Source organism: Zalophus californianus, chromosome 10, assembly GCF_009762305.2.
Source record: "Zalophus californianus isolate mZalCal1 chromosome 10, mZalCal1.pri.v2, whole genome shotgun sequence".
Classification (NCBI taxonomy): Eukaryota; Metazoa; Chordata; class Mammalia; order Carnivora; family Otariidae; genus Zalophus; species Zalophus californianus.
The window spans coordinates 4,800,880-4,825,183 of record NC_045604.1 but is presented as its reverse complement, the minus strand read 5'-3'; the positions used below and the strand labels follow the sequence as shown (position 1 = coordinate 4,825,183).

The 24,304-nt window shown below is 59.3% G+C and overlaps 1 protein-coding gene across 1 annotated transcript; it reads right to left on the bottom strand.

Annotated features, from left to right (window-relative positions):
• On the bottom strand, positions 1 to 23,739 carry ATP1A2 (ATPase Na+/K+ transporting subunit alpha 2). The gene is made up of 23 exons (XM_035722283.1): positions 23,569 to 23,739; positions 18,964 to 19,068; positions 18,722 to 18,781; positions 17,154 to 17,357; positions 16,576 to 16,689; positions 16,183 to 16,317; positions 15,377 to 15,494; positions 13,307 to 13,575; positions 12,255 to 12,453; positions 12,041 to 12,150; positions 11,764 to 11,898; positions 11,084 to 11,273; positions 10,784 to 10,959; positions 7,418 to 7,554; positions 6,774 to 6,924; positions 6,518 to 6,686; positions 6,128 to 6,282; positions 5,765 to 5,888; positions 5,412 to 5,557; positions 5,068 to 5,198; positions 3,016 to 3,117; positions 2,827 to 2,918; positions 1 to 1,938 (listed from the first exon to the last, which is right to left on the bottom strand). Exons 1-23 carry the CDS (start codon positions 23,578 to 23,580, stop codon positions 1,910 to 1,912), a joined length of 3,063 nt encoding a protein of 1,020 aa, XP_035578176.1. The 5' UTR covers positions 23,581 to 23,739; the 3' UTR covers positions 1 to 1,909.
• Between the last annotated feature and the right edge of the window lie 565 nt (positions 23,740 to 24,304).

Genomic DNA, 24,304 nt, shown 5'->3' with positions numbered 1-24,304 from the left:
TTATGGAAGGGCTTTCTTTTTCATAAAGAAAGACAACTTTATTATTTTCAAGTACATAGGTAGTACCTCAAACTAATGTCTTACAAAAGGTCACCAGGTAAAGGTCTTGCAAGTGTTTCTTTAACAAACACATGAGAACTGACGATGATTAGCCCATGCACATGCTACTTCTACATAGATATTCCTAAAGTGCTTCAAAAGTATTGTTTTAAGTAGACTACATATGTCATCCCTAGCAATGTGGTTTATGCTTTTAATTTGCTAAACGAATGCTGTTTTTTTATTGATTGGGCAAAGATAAGCTTTGTCCACAGTCAACAGGTCTCAAATTAATCAGGCCCAAATTAATATGGTTTCCCATTTAGTTTTCCAAGCCCAAAGCAACGACTCACTTATTTTTAAGGTACTTCTGATAAAGTAAAGTTCCAGTATAGGGAAGGGAGAGCCCGCGGGAGCTCGTTCACGGGCCTCCTTGTTTTCTGCCTTAGGCCTTCGGGTTTCCTTAGGTGGCGCTCTCTCTTGGCCCATCTAGGTGTCTCTCTACAGGAACTTCCCAGTTGCCTTCTAGGCCAGGCTTAGAGAAGGGGTAGAGCTGCCTGCAGAGCAAAACTGTTAGGTGGGGAGCGCGTAAGGGAAGGCAAAGTATCTCCCTTAGGAACCTGAAACCAACTCCCAGTCTTGGAAAGCGGGAAGGCGAGGGGACGATCGCGAACGTGGAGGGCGTTTGCCTGGGAGGAACAGCCCTCCTACCGTCTGCTCTCTCCTTGTCCCGAGGGTCTGACCAGTCTCCTGACCTAAGCTGATTCTGCATGTCCATGGGCGAAAGGAAGGTTCCGGGGACTTCCTCTACCCTGGTTCCAGCGGATGGCCAGGCAATTCCTGGAATGACGCCGGTTCATCAGGATGGGCACAAAGGGGGAAGGGGTGGCGGGCCAGGGAATGAACTGGCACCTGTCCCTCTGGGAACAAGTCGGGACTTCGAGGACTTAGCATTCTGGAGGGCCGGGTGTCACCAGGCGCAAGGGACCGAGAGTGCTGGAGCCTCTGTGACACCTGGGCCTCGTGGCCCAGAGGACACACAGCAGGGTCATGGGGACTGCCTGCTGCAGGGGTGTGGGGTCCCCGTGGAGCTCCTGGGTCGCTCTGGCCTGCCTTTGTTGCTACTCTGATGACATTTGAACTTGGTCTGCTGGCAGGAAGCTCTAAAAGGGCAGGACCCAGGGCTGGAGACCACACGTCAGCTGTCCTGTCTTGGCACGCTCCTCCCCGGCTCCCGTTGCCGTGTCTGTCCTCGGCCTCCCAACCCCCTGCCCTTTCTCCTCTAAAGGCTCCTAACCAGCCTTGCCTGGGGACATGTGGCTTCTGCAACCAGCTTCCCTTTCCGGCCCCACACCTGGCACTCCCCAAGAAGAACTGCGCCTGATCCCGAGGGGGAGCAGGGCCAGAGTCGGGCAGGAGGCCAAGGAGGGGTGGGGTGGACAGTGGGGTAAGGCCGGAGACATGAAGGGACATGGGTGAGATCTGAGACGGTCCCCTCCTCCCGGTAGAGACAGGGCCCTGCCTTTGGGTGTTGATCTGTTCTAGTGGGAGGTGGGTGTGCAGGGGCAGACAGTGGGGGGGGGGTTGGGGTAACCCTCAATTCTTCGGAAAAAGTGAACAACAGGACGGAGCAGGTGGAGCGGGACCTGGGAAGGACCCTAGCCTGTGGTGTGTAATCTGGTTGTTCATAGTTGGGTCTGCAAGGCAATCACTCTGAGCTTATTTACCCACTCCTCCCCAACTTAGCCTGCTGAGTGGCCTCACTGTCCCTCCCCGAACCCTCCCCAGCACCCCCCAGTCTTCGCGGCATCACCATCCCCGCACCGCCTCCAGGCGCCCTGGCCCCGAGCCTGGTCCTTCCTCGGACAGCTCAGTAGTATGTCTCCTTCTCCACCCAGCCTGTGGGAGAGATGGCGGGGGGGGGGGGGGGGCATGTCGTGAGCTCATGGCGGGGGGAGGGGGGCCGAGATCCGACCCCTTGGGCTGGGCCATGTGTGCAGTACAGGCCTGGTGCAGGGGCCCAGGGAAGTCCCGAGGAGGGTGAAATCAGGGTGAGAGGGAGGGGAGGAAGCCGGGGAGCTGGGGCCACGGGTTAGGGGCGGGCACAGGGTGGGCTGGGTGGGGAGAGGCCGGGGCTAGGCAGGTAACAGATGACCCTGTAAAGGGGCAAACCGCCCATGGTGGCTGTGCCGAGACGTGCGTGGGGTTGACAGCTCATGATTTTTCAGAAGTCAGAAATATGGATTTTATGTGAAAGCCCCTAAGCTGTAGCTATTGGGCCAGTTACAAAACACAGCCACACAATAAAGGGCGGACCAAATCAAACAATATCCACGGGCCGTATTTGGCTTGTAGGCCATTCGTTTTCAACGTCCAGTAAGGGGTCAAAAATGCTTGTTGGGAAAAAAAAAACCAAACTTGGTCATTGCCCGGAATCAGGAAGCCTGGGTTCTAGAGGCAGCTCTGCTCTTCCTTGTTTTATGACCCCAAGCAAATAAATTCACCTCTGCACTTCTCCGTTTCTCTAAAATGCGGCAAGGGGACTAGGTGACCTGGGCCCTCCTAATTCCGTGTCCTGTGATCCGGGTGGGAGGAGGGGCCTGAGCACCACCTGTGTGTTGGGGGTCCCAGGTCTGTGGGGAAGAGGCAGGGTCAGGGCTCTGAGGACCTGGGGGCATGAGGAGAAGGAGCAAGGAGCCACAGTAGGAATGGTTTGGGTGGGGAGCCCTGGGGGGTGGCCAGGACTGGGGCACACTGGTGGGGTGCTGGGGGGGCAGGGGTGCTTACCTCCGGGGTACCGTCGCAGGATGAGCTTCCGGACCTCGTCATAGAGGAAGATGAGGAGGCTGTAGGGGAAGGCGCAGAACCACCAGGTGACCCTGCACCAAACAGAAACAGGGAGAGTGTCGGGGGCACCCCAGGGTGGTCACATAAAGTAGGATCTGAAGACCGGAACCTGGGGCCTGACACACTCACTTGAGCGGGTACATGCGCAGGGCCACCCCCATGCCCGGGCAGTAGGACAGGAAGGCCGCCAGGGCCGTCTCCTCCAGCAGCCCAAAAATCAGAATCTTGTTCCTGGAAAGGCAAAGAAAGGAGGGTAGGTGGTGTCGAAATGAGGGAGATCCAGGGAGACCCCTGGTGGTGGGAGATACCCGGAGACGGTTATAGACACCGCCCTCCGCCCTCCGCCCTCCGTCCTCAAACACCCTCTTCTCCTGCTACACGTAACCAAAGTAGATTTTCTCTACTTTTTCTGCTTACTGATCTCACCTCCGATCGCTGCCTATAACACACATATTCATCTATTACGTAAATGTTTCTAATGTGTTGGCTGATGTGCTCTGTGCTGGAGATGCTGTGGTCAACACAGGCTTCCTTCGCGAGTCGTGGGGCTGCCCTCACGCAGCGCATGGTCTTGCTATGGCTCCAGGCATGTGGTCTGTGTCAGTCTGTGTCGTCTGCCCAGCAAGGTGCTCGGAGAGCCCGTGCGTGTCCTGCACATTCTGTGTCTCCCTGGCTCTGGTCGTTGTTGGTCGTAGATATTGAATAAAGAGGAGAATGTTTGTAAAGCACTTAGCAAAGAGGGAGCTGTCCACTCCCTGGAAGGTAAATGCTGGGTGTGTGTCCGCGACCTCAGAACCGAAAGGCAGGACAGAGTAAGGTTCTGAGAGCGGTTGCTGGCGTCAGACAGGCAGAGTCTAGTTGTAAGCACTGTTCCTGCACCTCTCTGAGCCTTGTGGTCCTTCCCTGCGAGGTGGGGATACTACCTGTATGTCATGGGGTTGCTGGGAATAGAACGGGAGATAAAGCGTGGGAAGTTCTGGAACGTGCAAAGTGCTCAGTCGAGTTATTACTCCACCTGTTACGACCTCACACAGTGCATGGCGTTATGGCTTGTGCCAGTAGCTCCCAAGCTTGCCGCTCACTAAAGGATCCCTCCCATTCTTCTTCGATAAAGACCCCATTTTAATTGATGGTTGTCTCTTCAGCTCTATTTGTTAGTAAGCAATGAATATCACGTCCCCATTTAAAATTAGAAATCAATGCCTTCCAACCAGAGCTGCGTGTTAGCGTGCGATCACGGTCCTTCACACCTACGCTTCAGCCTCAGAGTGACACTTTAGTAAGCCTAGCGGCCCTCTGGTATGGGGCTCATTTCCATAAAGCTTTGGAGCCTTGCAAACAGCATCTCTGAGCCCCCCGCTGCTGGGCCCCGGGGGTCCTTAGGACCCCTTTCCTTTTCCACTGGCTTTGCGGAGGCCTGGGGTTAGCAGCACTGGTGATTGTTCTAGCACTAACAGTTGTCCGCCTTGCGGTCACCGAGCCATTGCTGAGCACCGACAGGGCCCACACCCTGACCGGCCAGTCGCCCCATGCGGTCACCAAGAGCTTGGGCGCTAGAAGCAGGCCTGGGTGAACCCTTACAGCTGGGTGACCTCAGGCACCTCATATAACCTTTTTGGGGTCTCTGGTCCATAAAAGGAAAGTAGCACCTACCTCATGGAGCTATTGTGAGGTTCAGTGGTGTGTTTGAATCACAGCACGGTGACTGGCCCGTGGCGACTCACACTCTAAGAAGGCACGAGCCTGCCCCTGAGCAGATCCCAGCCCCCACAAGGATGACACACCTCCACGGAGTGTGGGGGGGGGTGGGGCGAGTGCTGTTAAACTAGAGCTACCTGCCCATGGGGGGGGCACGGGGCACCTGCACTTAGGGCTTGGGGGGGGGTGGGTGTTGTTGGAGTGTGAGATGGAGGAGGGGAGGGAGGAGGGAAACAATGGGAGAGGTGTGGAAAGATGGAAAGGAAGGGACGGGGAAGGAAACCTTAAAGCAGTAGATTAGGGGCAAAATTAAAACTCGTCAGAAATGGTGATGTGACCCCTTCCTCTTCAGACACCTCTTTCAGACGGCCGGGTAGGTGCAATCTGATGCTCTCTCCTCCCAGATGTGGGCCAGGGCGAGGGGGCCCGTGGGGGGGTTGCGGGCTCCCAGAGCGCTCTCTGCCGGGGTGGGGGGGTGCTCACTTCATGCCCTGCTGGAAGACTGAGTTGCGCCGGGTCTTGCAGATGATGAGGTCGGCCCACTGCACGACCACAATGCTGGCAAAGAAGGCCGTGTGGCAGGTGAACTCCACCACCTTCCGCTGCTCGTAGGTCTGCGGGGGCCGGGGGCGGGGGCGGGGAGGGCAGCATGAGCGGCGAGGGGAGGGGCGGGGGCAGCGCGCTGGGGGAACTCGTCAAACCCCGGACAAGGGGCGCCCTTCGTGCCCCGCCCCAGCTGGCCCCTCCCCCGGCCACTCCCACCGGCGCCCAGCCCGCCCCCCCCCCCCGCCCCCGGGCCCGGGCGCCCCCCTCGAGGCCCCACGCACCCACTCTTGCCCATAGCTGTCCTCCAGATCGTTCATGGACCGGTCATCCCAGTCCAGGCGGATTCCCAGCAGCCTCGATGGCAGGAAGCCATTCTCCGCCAAGATGACGAAGTAGGTGAAGAAGCCCCCCAGCGCCTGGATCATCCCTGGGTGGGGGGGTGGGCAAAAGGCCGGTCTGGGTCAGAGGAGGCAGCAGTGTGGGACCAGCCACTCAGCCGGAGATGGATGTCCTGGCCCCTCGGGGGGCTGGCCCCTGGCCTGGGATTTCACCGGGGCTCATCCCTCCATCAGCTGGGCGGGGACTTCTCATGGGGTCCCCCCCCCCCCCCCCGAGCCCCAGGGCCCCGCCGCACCGATCTGCCCGTAGGCCATGCTGATGAGCCTCTCATTCACCAGCTTGTCCGTCTGGGGGTTCCTCGGCTGTCGCTTCATGATGTCGCTCTCTGCTGCCTCGTAGGCCAAGGAGATGGCGGGGACCTGTGTGCGGGGTGAGTGGGGGCAGGAGGGCAGGGGAAGGGAGCCGTCGGGTGCAGAGGATGGTCAGTGGGAAGGAATCTGTGATGCAATCCAGCACTCATTACTAAGACCCTATTAGGGCCCAGGTCTCGGGCTTCTGTTCCCTCAACCGTCGCAGGCTGGTCAGCTGCCCTGGGGCTCCTCTCCTTGCCCTGGCCACCCGCCTCCACCCCCTGCGCCACTCCGAACCCCGGCCTCACCATGTCAGTGCCCAGGTCGATGCAGAGGATGGTCACGGTGCCCAGAGGCAGGGGGATGTTGGCGATGATGAAGAGCAGGAAGGGGGTGATCTCGGGGATGTTGCTGGTCAGGGTGTACGCGATGGATTTCTTCAGGTTGTCGAAGATGAGGCGGCCTGGGGGAGGCCCGGGGACATCAGGGACATGGGAGGCCCCCCCCACCCCAGCCCAAGCCCCTGGAGCATGGCTGCCCGTGTTCCCCAGAGAGGGAGACTCTGTGTTTGAGGGAAGCCAGAGTGGGCTGCAGGTGCCTGGGATCCTGAGGTGGCTCTGCCTTGGGGCAAAGGCCTGGGAAGCGGAGTGTGTGCTTCGGCCGTCCCGGATGCCACCCCGGCCCGCGTGGCCCCTCACCCTCCTCCACGCCCGTGACGATGGAGGCAAAGTTGTCGTCCAGCAGGATCATGTCGGCGGCCTGCTTTGACACGTCGGAGCCCGAGATGCCCATGGCGATGCCAATGTCAGCCTTCTTCAGCGCGGGGGAGTCGTTCACGCCGTCCCCGGTCACCGCCACAATGGCCCCCTGGACGAAGCACAGCCAGAGCGGGGGAGGAAGCCCGTCGAGGCCCCGCCCGGCCTACCCCGCCAGCCCGGCCCTGCGCCCGCTCACCTGCCTCTGGCAGCCCTCCACGATGATGAGCTTCTGCTGCGGGGACGTCCGCGCGAACACGATCTCCGTGTGGTTCTTGAGGATCTCGTCCAGCTGCTCCGCCGTCATGTCCTTCAGGTCAGAGCCGTGCACCACGCACGCCTTGGCTTCTCTGGACGGTGGGGGCAGAGGGGCTGACTCTCCGCTGCCCGCCCGCCCGCCACCCTCTGCCCCCACCGCCGGCCCGCAGGGTCCCCGGGGCTGTGGTCTTCCTCGCCCTCCCTCCGTGGCCCGTGTGTCCCATCTCTCTCTTTGAGGAAGTGAGGCGACATCCTCACCCAGCACGGTCGTTGCTAGGCAACGTGCTAGTTTTCTTACACACACCTCATCACCCCCGTAGCCACCCTGCAGTGTAGATGCTTCCCTAAACTTGTAGTGGAGAGAATGGTGGCTCAGGACAGTAGTGGGACATCTCTGAGGTCGCACAGTGAGTTGGGGGCACAGCCTGGACACACTCAGGACTGAGGAGCCGGCTGCTGAGGTGTCATGGGTACGGCCTGCGAAGGTCCCAGAGGAGCGATCCAAAATACGCCCCCGGGGCCCTGGAGCAGTCTGTGGGACAGCACAGGTTGATCGGAGATGGGGGTGTCCCATGGAGGCCTCACCTGGGGTTGACCTGGCTGACGGGAATGTTGAGCCGGGCTGCAATGTCCTCCACAGTCTCGTTGCCTTCTGATATAATGCCCACACCTTTGGCGATGGCCTTGGCTGTGATGGGGTGGTCCCCGGTCACCATGATCACCTGGTAGCAAGGAGATAAGAGAAAAGAAGAGCAGTATTAACACCCCCTCCCAATCCATGCCTTTCCCAAAGTCAGGGATCCCTGCCAAAATGGTGGAACTGTGTGTGTGTGTGTGTGTGTGTGTGTGTTTGAGTGGGTGACAAATTGTCCTTAGGGAATCAGAGATGCTTTGCTTCAGTGGAGGAAAGCCTCCGTGACGAGTAACAAACTGACAAGGGCCTCCTGAAAGAGGATCCTCAGAGATTGGCTTTCATGGGCTACGGGGCTTCTGAGCTGGAAAGACTCCTCACTTACCAATGAGGGACAAAGGCTTAGAAAGAGCCCTCAAGGTTACTGAGCCAGGAGTAGGGCACGTTTTCTTAGTGTCCGCTCTGGTTGCTGCGGGCCATCCAGCCGGTCAGAGTAGGGAGGAAGGGGGCACGGCCCCCTGCCCCCCCAGCCTTCTACCTCCTGTTTCGCTGCCTCTGACACCCCTGCTCCATGTGGCAAGAAGGCAAGAAGGCGATTCTTGCGGAATGGATGGAGTTTGGTGGCGTGGGGGGGTGGTTGGCATCTGAGAGGTGGGTTACAAGGCTGTCTGTCATGAGCGTGGGCGGATCAGAGCGAGAGGAAGAGGCATGTGCGCGTGTGGGTCTGTGGGCAAACCTCACGGATGCTGAGGAGCAGGCCCCTTCAAGGCCCACTGCCTTCTCTTCCAGCCCCGCCACCCGCCTGAACCTGCCCCCCGAAGGCCACACGGCCCCCCAGTTGAAGGCAGAAGCATCTTTGCAGTGCTCATCCTGCTTGGCCAGGCTGAGTACTTGGCCCTGTCCGCCAGCCCCTCCTTGAAACCCGGCCCCACTTGGTCTGCATGGACTCCGTTACTTCCAGTCCCCCGGCTTATTCCTGCCCTTTCCTGTTTCCTCCAGGTGGCCGCCAGGGGGAAGGGGCGGCTGAGGAGTCGGGTGGTGGACCTAAGCTTGAACACCAGCCCTCCCCAGCTGTAGCACCTCAGACAAGTCCTCTCACCGGGTCTTGGCCCCAGGAGGGGACGAGCCCCACCTCCCAAGGCTGTCGTGAGGAGTAAATGGCAGTAGGGGGACGCTCAGTAAACGTGACTCCCCCCACCCCTTCCCGGGCTCTTCTCTCTCTACTTGCCCCGAGACTGGTGGCCCCGGCTGCATGCTGGTCCCCCTCCCTGATCCAGGTTCACTAGTGGGTCTTGAACTGCACTCATGTGCTGATGAGCCTCTCTCTCTCCGGTCCTGGCGTCTGGCCTGGGCTCTATGCTTGTGCCAGCTGGGATGTCTCTCCCTGGGTGTCCAGCGGGTGCTTCCAACTGAAGGTCAAAGCTGAGCTCATCATGCGCTCCCACCGACCCACCAAGCCTGCCCTCTGCCCCCAGCTCAACGCTGTCCTCTCTGTGCCTTCTGTCCCTTTGTCTCTGCATCTCCCTCGCTGACCATGTCCAGCTTGGTCACCATGTTCTCAGAGTGTTTCTCAGACGCGACTCCTCGCCTCCACCCCTCTGTGGCCGTCCTGGTTCAGGTCCTTGCCTGGACTAGCGCCCCACGACTCTCTCCCTGCCTCCTCACCTCCAGGCCTTCCCCAGATCCAGGCCCTCCTCCACCCGGCTGGCCTCCTGAAAACTGGCTCCCAGAGAGCCACAGGATGAAGCCCAAGTCAGGCATTTAGGCAAAGCCCTTCCAGTTGGCCCTGGCCCAGCGTCTCAGTCTCCATCTCCAGTGTTGCTGAGCCCCCCACCGCCCACGCACGTGTACCCCACGTGCCGCCTCACCACGTCAGGACACGCACTGTCCCTGACCTTGACAGTCTTCCTCGCCCTGCCTTACAAAACACTCCGGCCTTCGAGGCCCGGGTCAAATATCACGTGCTCTGTAAAACATTGTCCAGTTCTCTGAGGCAGCATTAACTGCTCCCTGCTCTGAGATCCCTGGGGGTAGTGTCCGCCGGCCCCCGCAAGGACTCTGATCGTGGCAAGAGGCAGCCTGCCGGGCAGGAGCACGGCTTGCCACACAGCGGGCCATGCTTCACATACCTGACCCGCCCCTTACTGGCAGGTCTATTTTGGGAAAGCGACTTACCCACTCTGAGTCTCAGCTGGTTTTATTTTTAAATGGGGGTGATGACGCCTACCTCAGCGACAGGGTGATTGGGATTGAGAAATCCCTTACATTCACACGTCTCCACACACGTGCTTTAGTGTGATAGTTAGGAAATGGCAGGCTGCCTTAGTTCAAATCCCGGCTCTGCCACTTACGAGCCTGCTAACCTTTGTGCCTCAGTTTCCCTCTTCTGTTAAAAGGGAAAATACCGGTGTTTACTCATCAGGCTGTTGTGGAGATTACAGGAGCTCATACAGGTTAAGTGCTGAGCATAGTGCCTGATTCCTATGACTGGCCGTTTGTATTATGACAGCGTCTCGCCCGCAGCAGGTGCTCACGACCCTAGCTATCAGATGGTTCTGTGATTGAGTGTAGAGAGCCCGTGAGCTCCGGAGGCCAGGCACCACGTCTCCTTCGTCTGAGTGTCCCCTGGCCCTCAGTGGGCGGGCAGCTCGAGCTGATGTGGTATTAGCTGAGATGCTGGGAAAAGAAGAGCCAGCCACGGCACTGTGCCTGGCCATGAGATGGGGTAAGGGGCTGGTGCAGAGGGCGTCTTGGAAACAGGAAAGTAGGCTCCAGGATGGACAGGGTTTACGTTTGTTTGTTGAACTCGGGCACCTTGAACGGTGTCTGGTCCACAGGCCGTAAATAATAGGTACTGGCAGAGCGAAGGACAAGTGTGGCAGGAGCGGTCCCTGAGGAGCAATTGCACGTGGACACAAGGACCTCGGAGAGGTGTGTTTGGGGCCCGTTGACGGGGGATGTGAGGAGCGAGTGGGCGCAGACAAGAGGCTGCTCATCCCACCCCCAGTGGTAGAGAGAGTGGGCACTGGTCGGGAAGGTAGGATGACCAGCTCTCCAAGACACAAGCGCCAGGTGGGCTCGAGATCAGAATAGAATGAGTGGGGGAGAGGATGTGCCTGGTCGCCGACCGGAAGGGACCAGGCGAGAGCTCCAGGCAGGGCCGACCTTTCCTTGCAGAGGGAGGCGGCCACGAGGGGCCTGGGCGTCTGCAAGGCAGCAGCCCCCCGCCGTCCCTTGACCATGGGACACCCGCAGAGCTGGAAGAGATGGGAGGCTGAGGGGCGTTGGGGAGGGAAGGAGGGGGGAGGCCAGGCCCGTACCTTGATGCCGGCACTGCGGCACTTGCCCACGGCGTCCGGCACAGCAGCCCGGGGAGGGTCGATCATGGACATGAGCCCCACGAAGCAGAGCTTCTCTGTGGGGAAGTTCAGCTCGTCCGTGTCAAACTTGAAGCCCCGAGGAAACTTCCCAGAGGGCAGATTCAGTTGACAAAACCCTGACATGGGCAGGAGGGAAGAGTGAGCCCAGCACGGGGGCTGCCTGGGGGCCCCCAGTGCTTTTGCCCTGGGGCAGCCGCTGAGGCCCAGAGCCCCTGCTCAGCCCCACTCCCTGCCTCTCACCCAGCACGCGCTCCCCCAGCCCGCCCAGCTCCATGTAGGCGTTCTGAAAGGCGTCTTGCATCTCCTTGTCCAGAGGGATCTCCTTGCCCTGCATCAGGATGGTGGAGCAGCGGTCCAGGATGCGCTCCGGGGCCCCCTTCATCACCAGCACGTGGCTCTGGGGGCTGTCTTCTCGCTCGTGGATGGACAGCTGGAGAGAAGACAGGCGGTTACGGAGGGGGCCTGCCAAGAAGACATCCCCTGATGCACTAACCACCTCACCAGTATTTACCAAGGTCAGTTAAGACAGGCACTGTGCTAGGGGCTGGCTGGCTCTCTCACCAGCGACCCACCACTGTGCTGGCCTCTGCGTGCTTACACAGGATGCAGCTGAGACTGCATTCCCGGCATTGAACAGATGCCTGCAGCCTGGGGGATACCCTAAGGAAATTTCAGAGGCGGGGTTCACCCCCACAGCTGGAAGGGATGGGACGCTGAGGCCAGAGTCTGGAAGGCGACGGGGTATAGCGAGGAATAGAGGTCTGGAAGTTGTGGGGGGTTCCTTGCAACCAGACATGTTTCCTGGGGGATGAGGCAGGGCGAGGGGCGTGGCCCTCAGATGCCCCCACTCCTTCTAGGTTTTGTGCACCCCCCTCATTTCGGCCCCTTCCCCTGCTCCTGTCCCAGCACCCCAACCAGACCTGGTACTTGTTGGTGGAATTGAAAGGAATCTCCGCCACCTTGGGGTTTCTGTCCCTCATCTTCCTCACGGAGCCGCAGGACAGCTCGATGCACTTGAGCAGAGCTGACTCAGAGGCGTCGCCGGCCGTGTCCCGCTGCCAGAGGAGAATTCAATGTCACGAGGGCCGGGGGGAGTGGAGGACCGAGGGAGGGGGCCCCGAAGCCCCCGAGGCTGCGAGAGGTGGAGCTGGGCACCAGCAAGGCGGGTAGGCCATGGAGGCGCCGCTGACCGCTTACCTTAGACACAGAGATGTTCTCCTGCCCGGCCTTGAAGACAGCACGGTTGCAGAGACCGGCGATCCGAGACAGGGCCGTCCACGTGGGGGACCGTTTGTCAAAAGTGGCCCCTGGGAGGCAGTGGGGGAGAATCAGGAGCGCAGCTCCCCGTTAGAGCCCCTGTCCACTCCCACCCTCCCCGTCCCGCCGGGGCGCCCTTGGAGCGCCCAATCACCAGACTGATCTTCCGTGGTGTCAGCTTCGTGGATCTGGTTGTCGAACCACATGTGGGCGACGGTCATGCGGTTCTGGGTGAGGGTGCCCGTCTTGTCGGAGCAGATGGTGGAGGTGGAGCCCAGCGTCTCCACCGCCTCCAGATTCTTCACCAGGCAGTTCTTCCGCGCCATGCGCTTGGCGGTCAGGGTCAGACACACCTGGGAGAGAGAAGGGAGGAAGAAGGGCTAAGCCTGGAGCCAGAGGTGCCGTGACCTCGCCCCGGACCAGGGCCCTACGCCGCCTTCCTCAATCCCAGTCCGCAAACACCAAGTGGGACCCACGTGTGGGCAGTGAATGTGTTCGATTTCAGACAAGCTGAACTGAGATCATGGGTGTGTGTTCAGGTGACGAGTCCAACGGGGACTTGAAGATACATGGCCAGAGCTCCAGAGCGGGCTAGCATAGAGCTGGGCGGAGGGCTGTGCCAGTCTCTCTCCTAGACCGGGCACGAGACTGGGGGGAGATGGGCTCACTCCAGGGGGCGGGGGGGGGGAGGGAGCAGAGTGCGAGGCCTGTGGATCGGGGTCGGGGGAGGAGGAGGAGACCCTGCAGGGGACAGAGGAGCAGAGGAGAACCAGAAGAGTGACATGTCACAGTAATCGACAGAGGAGAGAATTCTAGCAGGGTGGACAGCTGTATCCGTTTGTGCAGCAGAGTTAAGGAGGGGAGCTGAGAAAAGGTCACTGGGTTTGCCAGTTAGTCATCGGTGACCTTTGAGGGAGGCTTTGCAGCAGGGTTGGCCGGGACGAGCTGCAGACTGCAGTGGACCGTGCATGGGGGGTGAGAAGGGTGGCCGGGACGAGCTCGGGCAGAGAAACCCCGTGCCGAAGCGCGGCCGGCCCTACCTGAGACTTTCAGGCTCAAACTCGGAGCCGTGTAGTAAACAAGAATGTGACCGGAGACTGTAGGGGCTCGAAGGGAACAAATTGCTGAGATACAATAAGGCTCGACTGCCTTGGAGGAAAGGGTAGCAAGGCCTCGCCCGGTGGCCCCTCGGCCTGAGCCACTCACCGTGACGGTGGCCAGCAGCCCCTCGGGCACGTTGGCCACGATGATGCCGATGAGGAAGATGACAGCCTCCAGCCAGCTGTAGCCCAGGATGAGGGAGAGCACAAAGAAAGAGACCCCCAGGAACACGGCCACGCCTGTGATCAGCTGGATGAAGTGCTCGATCTCCATGGCGATGGGCGTCCGCCCCACCTCCAGGCCTGAGGCCAGGGTGGCGATGCGGCCCATCACTGTCCGGTCACCTGTGGCGATCACGATGCCCCTGGCCGTGCCTGCAACACAGAGGGGAGCCCGGCTGCTCGGAAGAGGAAAACCACCGCGCAGTAGATGAGCCTCAGACCGGGGTCCTGTGGGCCACCCTCCCAAGACTGGACCTGCCACGGCAGGGCTCTGCCTGCACAGACCTCCAGGCCCGGACTCGGGCAACCACAACTCATCCCCCCCCTTACACTCGGGCCCGAGGAGAGACCTTGCAAATAAACTCGGAATTCAAATCGAGGAGATGCAGGCAGTGAAATCAAAGTACCGCCTGAAGAGCTCAGTAAAATCTGTCTCCTGCTTGTTAGGATCCCCAAAGCACCTAATGTTATGGATTTTCCGTGTGGTCTTAAGATTTTCTTTCTCAGCGCTGGGCCTGGAGACTCCTCAGAAGAAGCCCGGCAATTGCTGAGGCTTCTGTAGACACTCGGGGCGGTGGGGGCGGGGTGTGGGATGAAGGAAAGAGCTCGGGTGTGGGAGCCAGGCAAACCTGGGTTTGCACCCTTGTTTGGATTCCCGCCCGGGACTGCTTCCATCAGGAAACGAGAGAGGGCTGTGGCACACCTGACCGGTGCCTGGCGCATATTAGCTGCTCAAGAAAGGTTGGTTCTATTCATTTCTTCTCCTTTCTCCAAAGCCAATTTCAGAGAACGCAACGCGAGTATTTTACTAGGCGTTTTTACCGATTGTGGGAAATGTCGAGCAAATTTTAGAATCTCAGTACATTACAAATTTAAGATATCTAACGTGTGGTGATTTTCATTGTAACTCCAACTTGCTAGAGGAGAGGAATAGCCGGGTGAGGGGTGCCTGGGTGGTTCAGTCGGTTGAGCGTCTGACTCTTGATTTCCACTCAGGTCGTGATCTCGGGGTCGTGGGGTCAAGCCCCGTGTCAGGCTCCACGCTCAGTGTGGAGTCTGCTTGAGATTCTCTCTCTCCCTCTCTCCCTCTGGCCCTCCCCTCCCCACATGCTCTCTCTCTCTCTAAAATAAATAAATAAACCTTTAAAAAAAAACACTCACAGAGACATAATACGCCGAGGAGAAATGAGAATCGGGAAGGAAAGTCGTGAAGGTGGGGCACATGGCCTCCTCCGGCCCTGGTTCCAGGCCCGAGGTTTAGCCAGACCTCTCTCCCCACCAGCTCTCACTGTCGGCCCTCTCAAGGCCTTGCCACAGAGGGTATGGATTTCGGGTGGGCTTGGTATCCTGCCCTTACATGGTGGCAGCTCGGGGAGCTCTTGATGGCCCTCACTCATCTCCAGGACCCAGAACAGAGATGGAGTGCACTGGGCAGCCTGAAGGGGGGCCCCCCCCGTTCGCCTGGCCTGAGCCTCCCCAGCCTGGTCACTGGTCAAAGCAAGGGTGGGACAGGGAAGCAGCTAGTCCCAGAATCAGAAGACATGGGAGGAATCAGTCAAACCAGTGACTTCTAGGAGTCAAGAGGCATGTATGTGTTGTCTATTGTGTGTGTTTGTGTCTGTGTGCCTACGTGTTGTGTGTTTTGTGCATTGTGTGTGTGTGTGTGTGTGTGTGTGTGTGTGTGTGGTGTGTGTGTATGGAGGTCTTGGCCCAGTGTCTGAAGGCTTTGGGATCTTCTCAATCTTGGCGTAGACAGAAAATAGATCTTCCTGTGGGGAGGTAACTTCCACAGAGTCAGACCACCCCAGCCAATGGTATTCAGGGCCCCCTGGTCCCCCAGTCCCCTTCCAAGTTAGCACAACCACAACCCCCAGTCCTGTCTGGGGGTTCAGGATTTAGACTCTTCCTTCAGTCGGGGCTGGGGTGGGGAGCTCCCAACTAGCCAGCTTCTCACCTTCCACACAGTTGGTAGAGAAGAAGCAGATGTTGCGGGTCTCCAGGGGGTTCTCATGGGTGAACTCGGGGGAGCGGGTCTGGGGCTCTGATTCGCCCGTTAGGGATGAGTTATCCACCTGAGGAGGAAGCAGGCGTGCAGTCACCAGCGGGCAGTCACATGGGTGCACACACAGTTGTCCCCCGGCTCCGACCACACTCCACCTCCATGACATGAGGGACAAAATTACACTTGGGCTCATCACGCATTTATAGCATTACTCAGCTATTGTCCCTGCTCTGGTTTGGCATCCTGGCTCTCACCGACTTCTTATGTGACCTCGGGCTGGTTACTTAACCAACAAAACTACCATTTGCTCATCTGTAAAACGGGGAATGTAAGGGGCATCTCTGCATTATACAACCCCGGGGGCGGGGGGATGCCTCTAACCCAAGAGCCTAAGAAAATGGTGCCGTCTTGGGTTGTGCATGGTGCCATCGGTGACCACGTATGACAGCACTGCTCGACACTGTTCTTGCCGAGGGACATCAGAGAGCTATGTGGATGCATGATGAGCATCTGACACATGGTGATACCCACTGCCGATTGCCATAAACTGGCTATCAGAGACGTCCCGGGCCACAGGGCACGCCCAGCACACAGACACGAGGGGGCGATCCATAAACACTACATGGGAGACGAGGTTGGGCTGGGCGGCGTAGGGGCAGGCATTGATATTGGACCTGGGCCTCCCAAGCTTCCCCCCTCTCACTGGGCCCCTCCCAGCTCCGTAGGGCCGGCCAGCTGCTCTGGCATGGCCCCCTCACCTTGCAGCCATGAGAAGAGATGATCCGGAGGTCTGCTGGCACGCGGTCCCCTCCCTTCACCTCCACCAGATCTCCCACCACCACCTCCTCTGCGTTGATCTGCATCTTCTCTCCTTCCCGCACCACAAGGGCTTGCTGGGGGGGTGGGAGGGGGACGGGCATCTCATGAAAGCTCGTCCTTCTGCCACCTTCCTCCGCGGCTGGCCTCCCACCTCTCCCAACCCTCCAGGAGGACCCTGTGCACGCCGGGCAATACAGCTAGGCCCCGGCGTGGAGAGCGGGAGGGTCGTTTCTGCCCACGCCTCCATCTCAGAGCGCAAGGAGCTCAGGAGAAGGAGCTGGGCTCCCCCAGAAACCTTGTGCCCCGGCCCGGAGCCCCACCCGGCTGTCTACCTGAGGCACCATGTTCTTGAAGGAATCCATGATCTTGGAGCTCTTGGCTTCCTGATAGTAGGAGAAGCAGCCGGTGACGATGACCACAGCTGCCAGCACCACGCCCAGATAGAGCTGGGAAGGAGAAAGGGTTGAGGCACCTGCCCTTCTCCCAACCCTGGAGGGGCGGCTGCCCCTCAGACGGGCATTCGGGGACTTTGTCTGGGACTGGGGGTGACAGTGGCAGAGGAGAGCCCTTCTCCCCAGCCTCCCCCTCAGTCTCCTGAGAAAGGGAAGGGGCAGGGGAAATCGCAGGGAGTTCCCAAGACTAGGCCTTCTCTAGGGGGTGAAGCCCCACAGATCCAGACAAACCCACTTAGGCGTGAAGGGACAGGGAGGGTCTGTCTCATTCGGGAATGTGTGTGTGTTGGGAGGTGTTTATAGATACACAGAGAAGCCTCATCCCCTCACAGCCTAAAGAGCAGAGGGGCCTGTGGGGCTGTGATGGGAGGCTCCTTCCCCCTGCCCCCACTGTCCTGGGATCCAGGGTTGGAGGACAGAGTGACGGGCCGGTGCAGGGCTCAGGCGTGCCCACTCACGTTGTCGTTGGATGGTTCATCCTCCATGGCAGCCTGGATGCCGTAGGCCAGGAAGCAGAGGATGGCCCCGATCCACAGCAGGATGGAGAAGCCCCCGAAAAGCTGGCGACAGAACTTGACCCACTCAGGGGTTGTCGGGGGCGGGGTGAGGGCATTGGGCCCATCCCGAGCCAGAATGTCCTGGGCCCGCTGGTTGGTGAGGCCCTGAGAGAGGCAGGGAAAGGAGTGTGAGCGGGTCTCCGGAGTCGTCCGCTCCTCACTGCTTCCCACCAGCTCCTTGGCAGGGGAACAGTGTCCATGCACAGAGAAAAACCCCACCTGGTAGGAAGGGGCAGGGGGACCATCGGGAGAGACCACACAGAGGAGGTGGCATTTGCCACGGGTATTGGGGGCCTTGAAGGCTGAGGAAGATGCAGAGTGTGACCCCTCCTGTGGTCGTCCTTGGATTGAGACCCCTGTGGGTTAGGACCACAGGATCTCCTCCAGCGGCAGCCTGGATAAGGCTCCCTGGAAAGACATTCCTCTTTTCAGCAAGAATTCAAGAAGAGGCCACCACGACGGACCTTCAGTGTCTCACAGCTTTGGTAACTGTCTGTCACCTTCCCCAGAGAGCCTGGCCTGGGCGTGGTTCAGATGTCCCCGTGGAGCCCACACGTGGCGGTAGAGCTGCACTCCGCGTGGCGCATGGGAACGCTGGACCATGTTCTTTTCTAGACTTGGAGCTCCTCGAGGGCAGAGGTCACTTAATTATCTTTCTATCTGTGCACTCATTTATTAGTAAATGTGTATCGAATGCCTATTGCCTGCTGAGCTCTGTTGCCAGTTCTAGGGATCCAGAGGAGGACAAGACCCACAAAGCCCCCGCCTCGTGGAGCTTATGACCCTCGTGGAGCTTATGATGTGACACACAATAAGTAGATGTCCCTGCCAGATCACCAAGAAAAGCAGAGTACGGTGAAGGAATGGGGGGCAGAGAAATTTCAAAAGGGAAGTCAGGGAGGGCCTGCAGGAGGAGGTGTGCACCCACTACGGTTTTGCTTGATGCTGCTTTATTTTTCAAAACGATGGGCTGGGTAACCTGACTGTGCCACTCCCTGTTTATTTCTGTGACGTTGGGAAGCTCGTCCCCCTCGCTGAGGCTCCTTGCTGTAACGGACAGGTGTACAACAGCCACGTCACAGGTCTCGTGAGGGTCAGGAAGTGTACGTAAAGCACCCGTCACCGCATAGCACGCACAGTGGGGCTACCGTGAGAGCGGGGGGAGGGGTTACCTCACCGTTTTGCGGGTGTCACTTCCCTGGGATGTGTGTCACCGGAGCTGCCTGGGGCAGGGGAAAAGCTCTGCCTGGAGCCTCCCCCCTCCCACCAGGCCTGGCTTCCAGGTACACAGCAAAAGAGTTATTATCTAGGAAGCAGGGGATCTGGGTTCTAGTCTTGGCTCTGCCCCAGCTAGTCACACATCTGTGGGTCTCAGTTTCCTCATGGGCACAGAGGGTGGGATTATCCACCCAGACGCCACGTGGCTCTCTCAGGTCTTAGGCACCCTCCCTGACGGCCCGTCCACTCACCTTGGATAGGTCCACTTGGTATTTGCGGCCCAACTCATCCAAGGACAGCTTGTGGTCGTCCTGGGGAGGGAAGTCGAGTTACTCCGGGGTGGGAGGCTGGGCGCTGCATCTAGAACGCGTGTGAGGGCCGAGGGGCACAGGGCTGAGGCAAGGGGCACGGGAGCGGCGGCCTGGCTTCTCCGAGTGTGCTGGGCTGTGGGGACCCCGTTTCCACGACCCACTGGGCAGGCTGTGGCCCTCACCATGGCCACCTCCTTCTTCAGCTCATCCAGTTCCTTCTCTTTCTGCTTCTTCTTGCCGCCCCCATTCTCTGCAGTGGTGGCTGCAGGCGAGTACTCGCGACCGGCCTGCAGGGGTGGGAAGGGAGAACCCCGAGAGTCAGGGAGGCTGGAGACTGGAGCCTCTATTCCCACGGACAGGCCGGGAGGGCAAGCGCTGCGCTGGGGGTGGTGGATGCAAAGGCAGCGACGGTTCCAGGGGAGGAGAGGGTGGAGGGTGGAGGGGACTCCGGGCCCTCAGTTTGCAAACTAGTCACAGGGCCACGGGCTCTATGTTGGAATTTCAGGGAAGGCCAAGGGGCTCAGGACTCAGTACCCCACTCTTGGCTATTTATGGTTGGGCTTCTGCTAAGATTTTGCTTGTTGAGAAAGCCTTGCCGCTAACAAAACTTTAAAAACCACCATCCTACACTATTTAGAATTCTGGAAGGCGGTGGGGCCAGGATTGGGGGCCGGCTTGAGGTAAAAGCACCTGTAGGAATGGCTTTGTCCCCAAGCCATGGCCACTTAGAGAGGAGTAGAGACAGCTGGGACTCGGGGGGAGGAAGAGTCTCTGGGGAGTCAGGGGTCGGGGTAGGGAAGGGTGCCCTTCTTGTTGGCCAGCCTGCCTGCACCCGGGCAAGGGGCGATGTGCACAACTTGAGGCCCCAAGGCACACTGGGTAAGAAGGCGACTGGACCCCATTTGTCCAAAACATAAGAATATGTCTCTGAGAATACTAAGGTGTGTGTCTTCTCAGGTCCTGGCATTCCTGGGGCCTCTGGTGAAATCAAGGGAACATTTTCCCTGAAGCCTTGTGAGGCCCTGCGATCCCTTTCCTCGCCTCCGCCTGTGGTCTCCTCACCACCGCCAGGCTGCCAGGGGCCACAGGGAACCTCTGGGGAGCAGGGTGGGAAATTCCTCCTTCCACGGGGTGGGGGTGCCGCTGGCTGGGGTGCTGCGGGAGGAGGGGTTGGGGGGGCCTGGGGGGCCACGACAGAGCCTTCTCAGTCCCTCTCCACCCCCTACCCCCTCAAGGCGTCGCGTCCTTGTCAGCGATGGGCTGGATTTCTGTCCCTAAGGCCGTGTGCGGCTTTCAGGAGCCAGCTTCTCTACACTGTGGGGTAATTCAGTTTTTCATGAAGACTGGACACCTGCGGGCGCCCGGGTGGTGCAGTCGGTTAAGTGTCTGACTCTTGGTTTCGGCTCAGGTTGTGATCTCAGGGTCGGGGGATCGAGCCCCACATGGGGCTCCACGCTCGGTGTGGAGTCTACTTAAGACTCTCTCTCCCTCTGCCGCTCCCTGCCTAAAATCAATCAATAAATCTTAAAAAAAAAAAAAAAAAGACTGGACACCTGGATGGGATCTACAGCCAACGTGTTGGTCCTTTTTTACAGGATAGTGCGCATTTTTTAAAAGTAGACTTTTCTTTTAAAGACGGTTTTAGGCTCACAGCAAAATTGAGCAGAAGGTACAGAGAGTTCTCATACGCCCCCGCCCCCATATGTCAACCCCGTTGTCAACATCCCCCCCGCCCCAGAGTGGTGCCTTTGTTGCAGTCATGAACCTACACTGACGCATCATTATCACCTGAAGTCCATAGTTGCCATAAGGGCTCCCTTGTGGTGGCGTCCACTCCATGGGTTTGGACAAATGCACGCGTACTGGCCTGTATCTATTATGGCACCATCCAAAGTGGTTTCACTGCCATAGAAATCTGTGCTCTGGGATAAGGCATTTTTTTTCCATCAAAGAGTCAGGCGCAATCCCAGGCATGTGGCAGTTGCCCTCATCTTACGAGATCATGAGTCCAGCACCTGGAGAGGTCTGACCAGCGAGATCAGGAACAGGGCGGGGGGCTCAGTGAGAGTTGGACACCATTGTCCCCTAGACACTAAACCTTGCATTTGTTTCCCTAGGGAGCACCCACGAGTCAAGTATACCTTTGGCTTCCTGAAGGCTGATCAGCCTGGGGAGACTGAAGCAGCCCAACTGAAGGAATGGAGGAGAGCTCATGGGAAGGTCTCCGTCTCCCTCTCCAGGAGACCAAAGGAGGCTCCTTTAATCGGAGAGATTGAAATGCTTTGGGTTCACCAAGTCTCTTGTTGGTGGAACAGAACTGCGGAACGGATGAAAAACCCCAAAAGGACCAGAGGCAAGAAATCAGGCCAGACAGGCTTCAAGGTGACCCTCCAGAGCTTCTGGGGCAGGAACGGGGGCCTGGGCATACAGAGGCGGGGGGTGGCTGGGCTGGGGCAGAGGAGCAGAGCCCAGAGAATTTCTGTACATTCTGACATGAATTAAAGTTTGTGAAAATTAGAACCAAATCGCCAGCCTGTGTGCCTGGGGAAGGTTGCACCGTGGCCGACTGAGCAGCTCCACACAGCATCCCTTCCCCTGAGCGCCCACCCTGTTCTCCCCAAGGCGGGCGCAGAGCTCGGGACACACTGCCCCTTCCCCCTCTTGTCCTGGCAAGGATTTCAGGCTCTGCAGCCAGGAGCCTGCGGAGATTTGGGGCCAGCGGGCTGCCCAGGCAAGAAAGAAAGAGAGGAAGCAAGGACCCCCCCCCTCTGCGGCACCCCCCCAACCACGAGTCCCCCTCTCTGGGTCTTGAATGCTGAAGGAGAACAGAGAGTTCTTTCTGAGAGAGCCAGAGGCTGGGACGGGGGGGGGGGGGGGGGGGCAGCTGGAAATCAGCCACGCTCCCCCCACCGCAGCCTCGTGGTGGCAGCTGGAGCGGGTTGGGCTCCCTCCCACCAGAGCTGTCCCTTCCCCCAGCTCCCACGCTGCCCTTCGTGACCACAGAGTGCAGGGTGACAGTTGCGCCGAGCTTTGTAGTGCAGATGTAGGGGAAAGAGACAGAGATGGAACGAACCCTTGCAGGGGTGCAGTGGGCGGGGGGGTGCTTTCCCTTTCCAGGACTCTCCTGGTAGGTTGAACTCCAAGCTCCCACCCTAAGACCCCCGATTTCCCCCAGCCTCTCCATCCAAGCAGAACCAGATCCGCTCCCCAACCTGCCGTTGCTTGCACACAGCCACTGGGGTGGGGGTCAGGGGGCTTCAGGGCTGCTGGGGGGAGAAGCAGAGACCCAGGCAGCTGGGGTCCCTCGACGAAGTAAAGGTCAAATTGCTTCCCAAGCAGGACCTCGTGAGCTGGGCCTCCCCGGTTCTGAGGTGGAGCAGAACCCCTGGTTCTCGGTACTCGGGGTGGGGGCTGGTGGAGGGCAGCCTGGCCTCTCCTCCGAGTCCCGCACAGCAGAACAAGAGATGCCAGGGTTCAGCTGCGGGTCCTAAGATGGTCTGTCTTCCCGTGGGTGTGACTTCTTCCTTCGTGAAGCCCACACGCAGACCTCACTCATCCACACGCAGGGACATCTGTCTCACCCATGCTGGCGGGCCTGGATGCTCCCAGATGTGTCTGCCCAGGCACACCCAGGCGCTCACCCAGGAGTGTCTCTATCGGCTCCAGCCTATGGAGAACACGTGTGTCGCAAGCACATGTACACACAGACACACACACACACAACACACACACACACACACACACACACACACACACACACACCGGTTCTATTTATAGCTTCTACCCCAGCGCAGAACCCTGGTGTCCAAGCTCGGAGTTTTCCCAGCTGCTAAACACAGTGCAATAACATGTCCCTGCCTGACCCCTTCCTGGGCCCAGAAGCTCCCCCACAGCTCCCCACAGGCACCCCCTTTCCTCAGCACCCTCCTGGCGCTCCCCAGACCCTTTGCCTCAGCCAGCATTCCACAAAAGGAAAGCAATCAGGCGCAGTGTGTAAGGGATTGGGTGACTTTTCTCCATATGGAAATTTCATTTCCAAGTATTCGGAGCCTGTCCCTCCCCCACCCCCCCCCCCATCCACGGTTGTTAATCTTCCCCTTGGCATTCCCAGGGCTGCAGAATGCTGCGGGCAGGGGTGGGCTGAGGGGGTGCAGGCAGCTCTCACCAGCCTCTGGGAAAGTGCTCACAGCCCAGGGCCACGGAGGGGCAATGCTGCCAAGGCTTTGGGAGAGGTGCTGGGCTGGGGCTGGGGTGCACATTGCTCTTCTGCCCCACAGCCCTCCCGGCTGCCGGCACTCAGGGACCCGAGAGCTGGTGTCGGAACCGCTTGGCGACTTGGGAGCCATGCCCCGTGGCCTCTCCAACCTTAAACTGGACTCCCGTCTTCCCCGGCTGGGACTGCTGCAGGAATGGATTTTTCGGGGGGATGGCACAGGAGGGGAGCATTAACAGGGCCAAGCTCCCTTCGGCTGGCACGCTCGGAGGTGCGGTGAGGGAGGGTCTGTCTGAGATGTGGGAGACACGGGGATAGAGAAGCAGGGCAGGGTGGAGGGCTCGTCCTGGGGAGCGGGGAAGCAGAGCGCATGTGGGCCCCTGAGTGCCACGGACCTGTGGACTGAGCACGCGTTTGTAGCTGGGAGACTCTCAGTCCAAGTGCACGCTGCCCCATAGCCTGGCTTTTCTCTGCCCCTCCCTCCCCGCCTCATGCTTCTCTCCCCCAGCCTCCCTCACCCTCCAGAGAGCCCTCCTCCTCCCTACAGAGCGACCCCTCTCTTTGGGATACTCACCCCACGGCCCATCTTGGGGCAGAGTGGCTGAGGGAACCTGGACTGGACAGGTCACTGGGAGGGTCCCAGGCCACACCTCTGGTCTGGGATGGCCAGAGACCCCAGCAAACAGACAGAGCCGGCAGCAAGCAACAGGGTAGCTTTAAATAGGTCCCTCTCCCCCTCTCCCCCGCCTTCCCCTCCTCGGGAAAGAAACGTTTGTTGAAACAGGATCCCTGAGGACTCCTCCCCTCCCGCCCCTTAAGCAACAGGCGGGTGGACCATGGACAGTCCATTTGTCCTGCTGTGTGCTCCCCTCGGCTCCCCCCATCCTCCCCTGGCCCCTGGCAGCCACGACCAAGAGAGGCGAGTGGCAAGGCTGGGGCTGGAACTGTGCCCCTTGGGGACAGGCTGGGGGACAGTGCCCACAGCGCCCCGGGAGGCCGGGGGCCATGTGGTCTCACTCTTTCTCTTGTTTTCCTGATGGAGAAACTGAGGTCCACAGAGACAGACAACTTGAATGGATAAAACAGAGCCAGAATTCAGGGCTCCTGACTCCCAACCTCCCAGAGAAAGGAGCAGAGACTGTTCCCTCTACGTAGAGATCGTGGGGACACAGAAACCGGGAAAAGTAGTTAGCCTTGGAACCCAGGGCTGCCCTTGTATAGGAGGCGCCCCAGAGGGTGGCTCAAGAGACAGCATGAAGTCTGGAGATGGAGGGGGAAAGCGTCTCCACAAGCCCTCCAGCTGAAGACGC

Bases quoted from the DNA above. Each gene is read 5' to 3' on its own strand.
- ATP1A2 (XM_035722283.1), bottom strand. The intron at 18,782-18,963 runs GTGAGGGCCACA...TTCCCTCCCCAG, and splicing joins TGAAGAAGGAGGTGGCCATG to GACGACCACAAGCTGTCCTT. The intron at 6,687-6,773 runs GTGAGCGGGCGC...TGCTTCGTCCAG, and splicing joins TGGAGGGCTGCCAGAGGCAG to GGGGCCATTGTGGCGGTGAC.